General features: G+C 43.0%; 1 protein-coding gene across 2 annotated transcripts in view; it reads left to right on the forward strand.

Moving 5' to 3' along the window:
- The window catches only part of DOK5 (docking protein 5), a 152,288-nt gene that overhangs the window by 103,157 nt on the left and 34,200 nt on the right, over window positions 1-14,931 (forward strand). For both annotated transcript variants that reach the window (XM_077873631.1, XM_077873630.1), the window contains exon 6: window positions 13,220-13,355. In XM_077873631.1, the coding sequence (XP_077729757.1) occupies window positions 13,220-13,355 (136 nt within the window). The remainder of the gene's footprint in view (window positions 1-13,219; window positions 13,356-14,931) is intronic.

Here is a 14,931-nt window from a genome sequence, read left to right on the forward strand (position 1 = left end):
ACAGTGCTAGGTGTATTATAAAGTAGTCATATATTCAATATGGCTTTATTTCCTGTGGAGGATTCTGATGTTTCATGAATGTGATATGAATTTTCATTGCACAGTTTGATTCCATTCCACAAACTGCAGTTGAATTAGGTAAAAATGCTGAAAATGTACCATTTACTGGGTCATGCTGAACACAAGCCAACTTCTTGGGTTTTGGAAAATATCCATATTGTTATTCTGCTTATGTTTCTTTGTTGGCTTACTGTGGTACATTATCAGGATGAGGGGCCATTCGTTTCTGAAGGCTCCATTGACTGAGTTCCATCCATGGTGTGATGAATAGTGCTAACTCCAGGAGGTTGATTCTAGAACTGGCTTATTGCAATCAATACCCAATAAGCATTTCTAGGGCTTTCCTTTTTTCCTTTCAGAAGTCAATTTTGGAAAGAGAAGATGGTGCTAATAATATCTGGGTTGATCATTAGCTACAAAGAGATTCATCTGATCAGGAATTCACTTTTCTCCCCCTCAGAATTTGGGCTCTTTTGTCTTTTTAAACATCGCAGATTAATTTTATATTTTAGAATTTTAAATTACTAAATTTTAAGAAATACAAATCCCTCTGTAAAATGGTCTGACATTTACATTAAAGTTGAAAGCAGTCAGCTTGTGACTTTGAAAAATTTTTTGTTCGTTTGTAAAACTGGATGGTTCTTCCCAACAGCAATACAATACTTGATATAAGGAGAGTAAAGACAGAAGTTCCAAACACCTAAGATCCTAATTTGTGTGAATATATGACGATAATGCTCTGCTCAACTTAATCTGCTCATTCTGTTATAAGCAAAGCCCAATTATTTAAGCTTTGCTTTTCAGAAATATGATCAATTTGATTCTCCTACAACTATCCTAGAAGGTTTTTTTTTTCCTAGAAGGTTTTTAAGCTCTTCTTTCCCAAACAGCTCTTTCCCATTCTGTTATAAGTACCTGGAAATTGAAATGCTATAAATGAGTCTGTGAATCTTCCAGAGACGGCAAAGGTCCTCACATTAGGAAATAAAACTGTAATCTTCAGAGCAGTGTTCTTTTGTCAGAATTACTTGTTTATTATCCTTAGGGGAAAGTCTCTGTAGAAAGATCAGATTTTGTTTGGGAAAGTGGGTATATTTCCCTGTTTGGTTCTCAGGAATTATTTATGTATTAATCGTTACCAGTGAAACCTATGTATGAAAAATATTTCATGATAGAAATAGACTTTTCTATCGACTGTATACCTCATCTCATCTTCCACTTGTGTATCAAATCAATGCACAGTGGAATTCTGCATTGATCAGGATGTTTGGGGCCTATTTTGGATAGCTTTTATTCAAACATTAAAATTTTTCAATTATTCCTTGGATTTATAGGAATAGTAATAGGAAGAGTATGTCTTTTATCAGAATTTTTGAAAGCTAAAACCTTAGTAAACTTTTTTAGTATCTCATGACTAATGTTAAACTTTTTTGACGTTATCTTTCAGGTTTTAATGTTACTCATATCTTGCAAAAGTTTAATTTATTCTTATTAATCTAGTGGACTGCTAAGGATCCAGAAGATCATTTTAAAGACTGATATTTCTCCTAAGTGTGATAGGAAACCATAGAGATTTTTAAGCAGGTGCATGTGTGTGTGTGTGTGTGTGTGTGTGTGTGTGTGTTGGCAGGGCGTGGGGCATAATCTTGTTTACATTTTGTGGACAATGGGATGGAGTTGGCAGATGTACATACATATGGGGAGATAAATGAAGTAACTCAGGTAAAAGAAATGGTGGATGAAAATTATGGATATATTGGAGACATACACTTCAGAAATATACCAATGGCCTTTGACCAAAAACCCTAAAGTACTGACTGACTTGGAAAATGAAAGCATTTTGTTCTATGACTTTGGTCTCTTTATGGTCCGATCTTTAGGGTATTTTGTCCAAGATCTCTAGCTACTAGATGATTAGAATACCTGCAACCCATACCACACAGTGTTGTGTGTCAAATATTGCAGGGACTTAGAACACTTATACTTCTGAATCCTATTCTTCCTCAGTGGTCATGCTTTGTGGGGCAAACTTGAGAGTGAGTCATCAGAAGGGAAAGTATTGGGAATGTGTCCTCAGGATCTTGTTCATTTCTCAAACAGCATGATGTGGTGGACGAAGCACTGGCTCAGGAGTCAAGAGTTTCTCATTTCTGTTCATTATTAGTGTTGACCTTGAACAAAGGGTTTAGCCTTCCTCGTAAGTTTATCCAAGTAATAACCTCTTTGCAGAATTGTTGTGGATAACAGCCACGATGCAGGCAGATGACCTGGAAGGGTGCTGGGCAGCTCCTCAGTAGTGTCTTTGATATTTTATGATTACTTTTGGAGCAGGACTTGAGTTTGCAGGATACAGACAGTGTTAAACACAAGGTAACATTACTATTTTATATTTTGCCTGAAACTCAAATAAAGATGAATTCTTATAGTCACCATCAGGGTGTTCAAGATAATAAGATCATTTGTGTTCCCCCAAGCATGAAGGTTTCATATCTGCCTTGGTTTATTACTGAAGATAATTTTTTCCTTGGCTATTTTTGGATGTGTTCAAAACAAACCAGTTTCATATTAACTAATATAATTTTCTCCTTGTTTCGTGTCGATAAATGGAGAGGAGTTGAGTCTCTCTAGGCAAATAGTTTTCACGTATCCAACATGCATCTGCAAAGATTTTGCAGTCTTGTCCTCCAGAATGCAAGGAGTCTCCCCAGAGACTTTGGACAGAGTTCTGCTCACCTTCAGCCTTTGTTCGAGTTGGGACTGAGGGTTATTTCTGCTCAGTGGCCCCACCAAGACTGACACGTGTAATAAACTGGATGAGAATTGGAGGAAATGAAATGAGATTGCAGCTCTACCCCATACTGGATGTGGACCTTAAGTGAATGACCTAACTAACTGTCTGAGCTCCGCTGGCCACCTGTAGAATGGGTACAGTATACTATGTACCTCACGAGATTGCCATGGAGATTAGATAAGGTGCATACCCAAATACGTGGCATAATGCCTGGCATGTAGTAGACAGGTGTATCAAGCCAACTGACACAACAAGAAAGAAATTCATTGGCTCACCTAACCAAAAGTCCAGGAGGTTGGGATGGTGTCAGTTTTGACTTGATTCAGAGTCTAAATCTCTCAGTCCTGTTTCTTCTAGAATGGCTTTGCCCTGGCTCCATGCAGTGGCTTCCAAGACCTTGGGTATCTTCTCACACCATCAGCCAATAGAAGAGGGAGAAATTCCTACCATTTGTTGAGCATTACATTCACTAGATGTCAAGTCCTATACTGAGAACTTGATACGAAGTACACAGGGTACAGATACAATGGGATGGTTCTCCCAAAGCAGGAAAGGGGGTACTGATGCCATCAGAAGAGGGGTAGATGTAAGGTTTAAAACAAAAGAAAATCTAACAAAATGTGTCCAATACAGCGCTTAATGATTGCTCAAAGCAAATAGGGCAAAGCAGCTGTTGGACTGTAATTAGCAATATCACCCATAATGGTGCTGAGATGCAGAACAGTGGTTCTCAACCAGGGATGTGGTTGTCCCAGGGGACATTTGACAACGTCTTGAGACATTTTTGATTGTCACAATTGGACAAAGGGGCCATTGGCGTCTAGTGGATAGAGGGGCCAGAGATGCTGCTAAACATACACTGTGCAGAACAATACCCCACAACAAATATGTTTCTGGTCCAATTATCCAGTTGAAAAACTCTGTTCCGGCAGGCATACCAGCATTGAAAATAATCACTGGTATTTATAGAGCCATTATTACATGAAGGTCACTATGCTAAGCATTTTACACACGCTGTCTCATTTAAGCCATTCACCGATCATATAAAGTAGGGAATATTATCATTCTCATCTTAAAACGAAACTTAGAGACCTGGATGACTGGGCCAGAGGCATTAGACTAATAAATGGTGGATTTAGGAGCCACACTCAGGTCTTCTTACTTCCAGACCCTGTAGATATCTAGGGCAACTAAATGTCATATTCCACTAGGTGAGCCTAGCTCTTCATTAACATGTACAGCTAGGGAAGAGAAGGCGTTCTTATATCACCAGAGTTCCCTAAAACCATTCATATGTGTGCTAATGTATGAATTTTCCCAGTTACTGGAACCTCCTATTTGTTTTTTTACTTTGGAGAACAGGCACATGGAGCCAGGATGCTTCGTCCCTCCTGGACAGCAGTATCGTGATCATAGGTCATTAGAGTCTTCTAGGCCTTGTTTCTCCCCCTCTCTCTTAGCAACATAAGCAAATCAGATCATATGTGCTCTTTTTTTCCTTGAATAAATCCAGAGTTGGAATAGAAGCTTTCTAATGAAGTGCAATTACACGATTAATTGCCACCCCTTGCCCCTGGAGACAACAGTTAGGTTATTTGGTGGGCCAAGAGACACATTGCCTCTTCTGTTTGAAATTTTTCTGGTATTTTGTTTGTTTCTTTCCCCCTTCGAAGTCCTGAAACTTCAATAAAATACATCAGGCTGGAAGGGGCTCTGATTTTTTTTATGGGAAGATCCAACCGACATGAGGTTCTGACTGTGTCAACATCTCCCTTGGAACCATTCTTGAAATGTTATTGTTTAAAGAAAGGTGGCAGGTGTCCAGTAAGTACCAGTGTTAATTTTATAGCTGGCTGCTGAGTTAGCATGCTCCAGTGGCAGGCGCTGTCTTACCTCCTGACTGATTCAAATTAATACCCTGGGTTTAGCACCTGCAGGAGTGAAAGAAGCTCAGGTGACATTTGGCAGGATGTACTGAATAATTACCACACATGAGTGCTTCTCTTTACCAGCCAGAGAGAGCCTCTATTGTGCTTTTGACATCATTTAAAAGAAACTTTTAGGTATGCCAAGTATATGTGAAAATTGACATTGCATGTACAAATTATTTTTCTTAAATGGAGTGCACAAATTCATGAAAAGTTTTTTTTTTTTTTTTTGGATTCAAGACATCCTAGCAGCCTTGGAAAAGAAATTACTCATATCTGGTCTACATCACTCTGAAAACAAGTAATTGGTGAAATAATTTATCGGTGGAGAAGAAAATTGTTTCCCCCTGCAATTGATGAGTGCATAGGACCACAATTCTAATATAAATCGTTGAATAGTCTCTGTTTCTCTTCTTGATTCTAAGCTGCTTTGTAATTCCTCATTCCTAAATATTTAGGGAACACACACCCGTTCTAATTAAAGGATCGAAAGCAAATTGTACTCCGTTCTTCCTGCCATGTTGAGTAGGCAAATTGGCGTAAACACGTGCTGGATCCCACATGCGGGCTTGCTGAGAAGTGTGATTCTTTTCTTTTGCAAAAAAATACAAACTACATTTGTGCCATTTATGTGGCCGTTTATTCCCCATTGGTACTCTCTCAAAAGTAATTGTAGTTATAAAGGTGATGCACGTGTATTATAAATACCCCATTAATAGAGGCGGGTGGGAAATAGAAGTGAGAGTCCATGGAGTAAGCTTTTTAGTAATCATCTTCAGGAGGTCTGTGCTGGGTGTGGGGGTGTGAACACGACAAGGCAAGGCCACATCATACGTAAGACTCTTGGCCGGGTCCCTTCCACCTCCTTGTTGTGATTGTAGCCCATGAAATCCCTAAAGGAAAGGATGACTTCCTCATGACCTTTGGGAAGAACATCTCATCCGTACATCCTGTCTTGTGGCCATCCTTTTTAAGGAAAACTTTTCTGTGTATTTTGAATTTTATTTATTTTTCTAGCTTTCTTGAGGTAGCATTGACATAGAACGTTGTTTACATTTAGAGTGTATGTGTACATTCCGAGGTGATCACCGCCACAGCGTTACTAGTCAGCACCCTCACCACCTCACGTAATTATTGCCTTCTGTGGGTGTGGCTGAGAACATTTAAGATCTACTCTCTTCACAGCTTTCAAGTGTACAATACTGTATTTCTCACTGTAGTCACAGTGCTGTACATTAGCTCCCCAGAATTTACGTACCCTGTAACTGGAAGTTTATGCCCTGTGCTCAGCTCCTCTTACCCCCCACCGCACCCCCTTGGCAACCACCATGCTACTGTCTGCTTCTGTGAGTTTGGCTTTTTTATATTCCACACACAAGTGAGAGCATACAGTGTTTGTCTTTCTCTGACTTATTGCACTTACATAATGCCCTGGAGGTCCATCCATGTTGTTACAAATAGCAGGATTTTCTTCTTTTTTATAGTTAATATTACATTGTATATATACATATACAGACGCCACAGTTTCTTTATGCATTTCACCCATTGGGAGACACTTGGCTGTTTCCTTGTCTTGGCTCTTGTAAATAATGCTGCGGAGAACATGGGATGCACATATCTCTGTGACACAGTGATTTCATTTTCTTTGAATATATGCCCAGAAGTAGAATAACTAGATCATATGGCAGTTCTATTTTTAGTTTTTTGAAGCACCATCTTACAGTTTTCCACAGGACTCTACTGATTTATATTCCCGCCAACAGTGCACAAGTGTTTCCTTTTCTCCACGTGTTCTCTGATACTCATTATCTCTACACTTTTTCATATTAGCCATTCTAACAGGTGTGAGGTGATATCGTGCTGTTTAGATTTCCCTGATGATCAGCGATGCTGGACCTATTTTCATGTACCTGTTGGCCATGTGTATGGTGCGGCCATCTTCCTGCAGCGATGATCCACCAGTGTATGTGACCACTTTATGTGTGATGGAACCTCACATCCTAGAAGGGTCTAGTAAAAATGAGTCACTTCTTTCTTGCATCAAATGTTGGTTGGGTGCACCCTTAGAGCCTGGTGTGGTTCCAAGCCCTGTGGATGTAGCAGTGAATAAAATATACGAGTGTTCCACCATTATGAAATTCACCCCGTAGAGGAAAGGGGGTATAGACAATAACAGACATTTTAAAAAGTAAAAAAGATGTTAGATTGTATAAGTCCACAGCAAAAAATAAAGTCACTCGATAGAAAGTGCCAATGGAGGGGGTGCCATTTTAAACAGGGTGAATGGGACTGGCTTTGCCAAGTCAGAGATGCCTGAGAAAAGATCTAGGAGGGATCGGGACCGCAGTGAGAACGTTCCAGCCAGAAGAAGGAGGTTGGGAAAAGATGCTGAGGGGGGTTTCTGTGGAGTGTGCAAAGAATAGCCAAGTGGCTGGCGGTGGTTGGAGCAGAATAAGAGGAGGGAGCAATGTATGTAAAGGTGGAGATGCAACAGGTCAGGCTGTGTGGGGCTTGAAGAGCACTGTAAAGCATGTGGTTTTCAGTCTTAGCTAAGGAGGTACTGGGGGTGGTGGGGAGAGGTAGGTCACTGCAAGGTTTGAAAGAATGGTCCCCAAAACCTTCCATGTATCTGAAACCAATCGCAAATTGAGGGGTCCCCACAACCACCCAAGGTTTAATAATTTGCTAGAATGATTCAGAGCTTACTGACATCTATGAAACTCATGGTTAAAGCCTATAACAGTAGAGGATAGAGAGTAACTCCCATCAGCCACGGGGAGGGTGGAGCCCAGAGAAGTACCAGGCATAGAGCTTCTGTGTCCTCTCCGTGTGGACTCTGAACAGCATACCGTCCTCCAATCACCATCGGACAGTCCACGTAGAGTACTGCCGACCAGGGAAGCCCCCCAGCCACCGCTGAGAGTTCTTACCGGGGTTCCATTACATGCATGTGCGGCTGATTCATTGATCATGCACACGGCTGAACCCAGCCTCCAGGTCAGTCGGCAGCACATGACCCGAAGCCTCACCCCAAACCCCATCGTTACTGTTTGTCAACCCAAGAACCCCAGGCAAACACAGATTACCTCCCAGGTGACTGCCAGCGCAAAGGCTAGACAAGAGTTTTTCGGACAAGATTAAAGTCTTTACTACATAGAAAGGGGTAAGCAAAGAAGTGACATGGTCTGACTTATTATTATTATTTTTTTAACTAGACACTTAGGCTAAAACCAGTTAGGAGGAGGGTCTCATATGCTCACAGTGAGGACAAGAGTGGCCACAAGGATGTTGGTAACAAGGAACATGGGCTTACGTGTTGGGATACTGATGTCGTCGAAGCTAACAACGCCAGAGGGATGTACTGACTGGCTGGATGTGGGTCAGGAGAGAGGGAGAGAGGAGTCAGGATCCTCTATGGGCCGCTAAAACTGTGGAGGAAATGCCCCAGGGGGCAGGTGTGGGGACGATCAGACTTGTTTGGGGCATGTTTCAGTAGAGGAAACATGTAGCAGGAGGAGCGAGGGCCATATGCCCCCTTCGATTGGGTCAGGGCATAGCATTGCGGAAGCCAAAGGGGGGAAAAGGGATGTTTCTTTGACTTCACGTGTCACGTGATTAAGAACACATATAATTAACGAACTACCACTGTCTCTACCACTAGCCATGGGGTATGACTTTGGATAGGTTTGTCTCGTTTTCATGGACTCTCAAGTCCATATACGTGGCGTGAGAATTTGAATGTAAAATGTGATAATGGGGATCCCTGGGTGGTGCAGCGGTTTAGCACCTGCCTTTGGCTCAGGGCGTGATCCTGGAGACCCGTGATCGAATCCCATGTCGGGCTCCCGGTGCATGGAGCCTGCTTCTCCCTCTGCCTGTGTCTCTGCCTCTCTCTCTCTCTGTAACTATCATAAATACATAAAAATTAAAAAAAGAAAAAAGAAAAACAATAAAATGTGATAATGTGCACACTTAAGGGAACTGGTAGGAAGCCTGGGGACACCGATGGTAAAGCCACAGGAGAAAGGACAGCATGTGGCAACGCGACCTCTGAATTGGGACCCTATCTATCTTCACCTCGCTCACTCGGCCGATGAGCTTTATTGAGGTTGTTACTAACACTCGGGAACAAGCACAGTCTACGTCACTGGAGCTGGAGAAATAAAACCCCCAGTCATCTGCATTGTAGTTTTTATTTAATGAAAGCTGCTTCTTTTCTTAAAGGGACAATCCTATTCCCGAATTCGTATTTCCATTCTCAAAGAGGAGGTTTGTATTCGTCTGTTTTCATAGCAGGTGAGCCTCACACGTAGACTCTCATCCCCAGCCACACACTTCCCACCCCCAGGCATCTTTTGCCCACTTCCCCGATGTCACAGGATGTGGTCACCCACGTTTCCTTCCATCCCCAAAATGCGGTTTTCCCTCCTGAAGTTTTCCCTGAGGATCACGTCCTCATTGGCTTTGACATTTTAAAGGGTTAAAATAACAACCACAAATCCCAGTTCGGGGCTTACCTTGTTGCAAGATCCTTTGCTAAAGATAAAACACCATTTCCCACCACCCTAAGAGGTTTGGGGGATCTTATTGCTCACATTTGGGATATGAGGCCGTGGAAACTTCGAGACGTCAGGATACTTGACGGTGATTCCAGCATATGAGGGATCTGGATGAGACTTCTATCTTCCCCACTTCTTTCCCACATCACCTAGGGTAGGGCTCCGGGATGCACACCCCCATTTCCTCAGCTGTGGGATGATTTTAGTGGCGGAGGCATAACAGTAAATGAATGTGATTCTCACAGTGATATGGTCTTTTTCTTCTCAATTACCTTTTCGATCCTTTAGGTTAAAAGTATAGAAAAAACATTTCGATGGGGTGCTGGTACATCTAGAACACATCTTGTAACACCTTCTAATTTACCTGTGTTACTAACAAGTGAGCAAATGTGCCGTTCGGGTCTTTGACCAGAGGACCTAGACAGAGTTCAATGACGAATTTTGTTTTCATTGCATTTATTTTCGCATCTGCCTTCAATTTATGGCGGAGCCTACCGCCTTATGATTTTTGATTTGGTGGCTCGTTGACAATACATTTGTTTAAGGGAGAAGAAACCTGAGTTGATTTTGAAAATTATTAAATAGGCGGCACAAAGATTTGACAAACAAGCGCAAGTTGTCCAAGGAGGACAGACATTCCCCAGAGCAGCCCCGCGCCCAGCAGCCTAAGTGGCAACAGTGACGCATCCTGCAGTGTCCTGCACTGATTTCTATTTCTCACCCCACTGGTCTCAGGAAAGGACGAGAGAGTCATGACATTAGCAGGCAGCTTAGATTGCCCGGTCTCCAGCCAACACACACACACACACACACACACACACACACACACACGCACGGCTCCTGCAGAGCCAACTGCCTCCTTGTCTCAAGCTGAGATCACCAGGCAGTGGCGCCAGTGATTGGAACAGGCAAGCCCCTGCAGACCACAGGTGTGGAATGAGCTCTCCCTCAACCTGGAAACCATCGGTGGTGCAGCCACAGCTCCCCTGAACCCACAAGCTGCCTTGCATGTACAGCCGTTGTACTGCTAACGCAGAAGTTAGGTGCTCCCTCAACCCCTTTGTTTTTGGTCTATTTTAGTGGTTCTCAGCTGGGGACATTTTGCCACCTTGGGGATATTTACCAATGTCTGGGGACATTTTTAGTTGTCACAATGAGGGGATTCTATTGGCAGCCAATGGGTGGACACCAGAGATGCTGCTAAACATCCTACAACACAGAGGGCAGTTCCCACAGCCAAGGGTGATCTGGCCATACGATATCGCTCATGTCAGGTGCGCCCCTGTAGAGAGGCCCTGTTGTATAAGCTCCTAACAGACCCTTCCCCAGATTTTTCTTAAAGATGGAGCCACCAGATACCATGCGGTTAAGCCTCTTGTTTACTTCGTGTGGTCTTTCTGTGCATTTTCTTACCATGGTGTCTGGCATGCTGTAGCCACGAGTGGGAGAGGGGTCGTACTCTGTTCACCTCACTTTCACAGACAAAAGAATGTCAACATTCTGCAATGTTTTGCTCCCAGTTTTGTGCCTCTTCTGCAAGGTGCTTCCGATTGGTGTCTCCCCAGTTTTTGGCTTCCTGATATTCTTTGTTACGACGTAACATCGACACCCACCCCTTTGCCCAACTATACTTTGCTTTATCTGCTGCTCTTCTGACCAGTGTGGCTCATCGTAGCATGATGTGAGTCTTGAACCTGTTCACGTACATGGATCTTGTTTAGCCAAGCAAACTGTAAACTCCTCAAAGAAAAAGCCCATGTCTTTGCCTTTAGATACGTTGCTGCAGCTCTTATGATTTGCCTTATGTTTGTCTAAGTACGCTATTCTTTCAAATATGTAATGGTAACTGTGAAATGTAACATTGATTTAAGAGTACCACAAATACACATGTTGAGTATGAGGTACATCCTGCTTGTAACTGTGTCCAACAATTCTAAACACGAGGGGACACACACACACACACACACACACACGCACGCATGTGTACAACATACATCTTGAAAGTGGGGAAATGTGGAACCGTCTGGCATTCTAATCTTAAATTTCCTTATTAATACAATCCACCAGGAGATCATTTATTTTGGTTTTCTTTCTTTTAAAAAAAAAAGATTTTATTTATTCATGCATGAGAGACACAGAGAGAGAGGCAGGGACACAGGCAGAGGGAGAAGCAGGCTTCCTGCGGGGAACATGATGCGGGACTCGATCCCAGGATCCCAGGATCAGGACCTGAGCCGAAGGCAGACGCTCAACCACTGAGCGACCCAGATGCCCCTATTTTGGTTTTCATAATTGCAATCCCATTAGTATTTTTCCAATACAGTGTATTGATGTGAAATGTCATTGGCAAAGAGCGGAAACCATTTCCAAAGTTGGGCATCCTTGCCTGTGGTGGCTCCGCAGAATGAAGCCCTCATCTCGGGGCACTCATGCTCATCCCTGGGTCCTCAGGAGGGCTGCCCCTCCTGCCACCCTGTCCCTGGGGTGTTGGGTCACTTGACTCCGTCCAACCTCAAAGCATTCTCTGTGCAGTTCTTCCGGGACTCTTCTTCCTGCCTTCTCTGCCAGAGCACTGCCTTCCTCACAGTGGCTCCGTGAAACCTCAATTTAAATAAAACTTCTTCAAGGAGGCCGGGGTCAAGTTCCTAGTTACCTCTCCCTAGCACCACCTGCTATTTCACAGTCCCTTCTACAGTTATTTATTGAGTGCCAAATACAGGTCAAGCCCTGTTGTAGGCACTAGTCAAAGAACTGTGAATAAATCAGGAACAAATCTCATCTACATGGAGTTTCCCTTCCCGTGGAATAAAGAACATTAAGATTTCCTTTGTGTACTCACGTCTCCTATCTAACACTTCCAAGACATTTAGGTGATGGTTACTATCACTCCATTTATTTTACAAATGGAAATGCAGGCGTGGAGAAGCTCTGTTACGCGTATCGGCTCACAAGCTGACAAGGGGCGACCCCAGCCCAGCAATCGGAGCCCACCTTTGCCTCTTATTTCACTCTGCCTTGGTACATACTTATGTGCAGGAAGGAGTGAATTTCCTAATGCTTTCTGAGCTCCCAGTTGTCTTCTAGATTCTTGACTAATTGCATAATCCATGGTTTGCAGTGACAGGCTTATCATTTAGACAAAGTAATTCTGGGGAAGTTCGCAACTATTAAGTGTATTTGTATGGCCACCATGTCCTTATGTGTGAATCCTTATCTTCACAACACAGGAGAGGCCCAACCTAAACTCAGTATTTTCCCTTCTCTGCCTTTCTATCTACTGTTTTCCGTTAGCAGCATAAGGCCATAAGAAAGAGTGTTGGGGCCTTTGGGACCACTTGGGATGCTGAAAAAGAGTCCAAGTAAAAGTTAGTGGGGAAAGCAAAAAGGAAAAAAAAAAAAAAAAGGAATCCAGGTTGATTTTGGAAATGAAAGAATCCTTAAAGCCTTTGTCTCTGAGGAAAGCACAGAACCTGGGGGTCACAGAATCCTTCTCGCACCTCTGTGCCGGATGGCATAGTTTCCAAGGATCTGATTCATGGACAATAATGAGAACCCAGTTGCACGGGCGCCTCCTTGAAAGTGGGAAAGGCCAAATACTGGAATTATACTAAGAATCAAGAAACAGCTTTTTATTAACCTTTACTTCTTGACAAAAAAAAAAAATCAGCACCGTGTTAGTCCAGAATGAATGGTTTCCTGGCCATATTAACAAAAGTTCATTGGAAATTTTGATTCTAGCTCACTTTGTTTAGCAAATGTGGACAAGAATCCTGATCTTGTGTGAAATAAATGAGTGTGATTTCATGGAGTACCCTAGGCCCTCAGTGCACGGAAGTTCTTGGAGCTGGATTTTCAGAAGCTTTTTGTTTTTGTTTTCACAGGATGTGTGAAACTGGGGAAGGGCTGTTTATCTTTCAAACACGAGATGGAGAGGCCATCTACCAGAAGGTCCACTCTGCTGCCTTGGCGATAGCTGAGCAGCACGAGCGCTTGCTCCAGAGCGTGAAAAATTCAATGGTACGTTTGGAATTTCTTCCTTATGACCCAGTGTATATACCCTTGTAGAATGCAATCTTAGAATCTTTACGCTGAAAAATATAGGCAGCATTATTAGAGCAGATGGCTTACTCCGGTACTCAACGTTGTATCACTTGGATTAAATGCCATGTTTGCAAAACCTCAAGAGCCAGCTGGTAGCACAGTAACTGTACGTCCCTGTTTATCTACTTTGTGTCTCAGTTATTACTTGTGTGTATGTATCTTCATCAGTTTGGGCTCCTACAGCAAATACCATAGGACTGGGTAGCTTATAAATGATAGGATTTTATTTTTTTAAATATTTTATTTATTCATTTGACACAGAGAATGAGTGAGCACAAGCAGGGGGCGCAGCAGAGGGAGAGGGAGAAGCAGACTCCCTGCTGAGCAGGGAGCCCAGGAATCATGCATGACCTGAGCCGAAGGCAGACGCTCAACCGACTGAGCCACCCAGGCTCCCCTAGAATTTTATTTATTTCTCACTGATCACCCAAGATGAAGTTGCTGGCCTACTCAGTGTCTGGTGGCACTGAGTTCCAGGTTCATAGATGACTCTTTTCTGTGTCTCCCTGATGGAAAGGGCGAGGGATCCCTCTGGGGTCTCTATTATGAGGGCACTAATCCAAGTTGTGACGGTTCTGCCCTTATGGCCTAATCTTCTCCCAAAGGCCCCACCTCCTAACACCATCACCTTGGGGGTGACGATTTCAACATACAAATCTGGGGAAGGGACATGATCATTAATCCACTGGAGTCGGTATGTTCGTCAGGATCGATTTGGATGCATATGGACATCTGTAGACACAACTATGTAGATTATCTACCTCTAGGAATGCATTTATAGCTGTACCAGACATTAGAATTTCAGATGGTAACAGGGGCCAGAGAAAAGAGAGCCAAGGGGAAAGAAGTGAAATGTCAAAAGCCCAAAACCAGAAGACCATTGATAGTAGACTGGGCTCTATGTGGGACATAGATATTTTTTTCCAGAAAAGCCAAGGTTTGAGTCTGGATATAGTAGTTTGTAATTGTTGGGAATTAATTCTACTTAAAACCAACAACAAAGTAGTTTGTGGGCCAAGGGAAACCTGTCCAGGGACCCCCTCGTGCCGGAGCCATGCATCTCCCATCCCTGGTTGATCAACCTTCATGGACGTTAATGTATGAAGGCAGCACGAACACAAATACACATGGGCATGCAGCTGTCTAGGAACACCTACTCTGTTCGTTGCATTGATCTAGGGACTGTTATCCATACAGAGAGTTATGATTCATGGATTGCTTCTTTAAGAAGAATACATTCACAAAATCTTAACGCACCACAGTTAAATAATGCAAATCATGCATTGTGGCTGCGAACACATGCATAGAGCTTGTAACATCTGGAAGGAAATCTGCAAAACCAAAAGGGACTGGGTTGGCATGGTAAGTAAGATTAGGGTAGTTTGAAAATTTATGATTTAAACGTGTGGGGTGGTTGGATTTAAAGAGGAGTAAATGCATACCAGTAATATGATCTGTCCCCAAGCGGCCTCAGATTATTCCCAAATGACTT

The sequence above is a fragment of the Canis aureus genome, chromosome 26 (assembly GCF_053574225.1).
Source record: "Canis aureus isolate CA01 chromosome 26, VMU_Caureus_v.1.0, whole genome shotgun sequence".
In the NCBI taxonomy this organism is placed as follows: domain Eukaryota; kingdom Metazoa; phylum Chordata; class Mammalia; order Carnivora; family Canidae; genus Canis; species Canis aureus.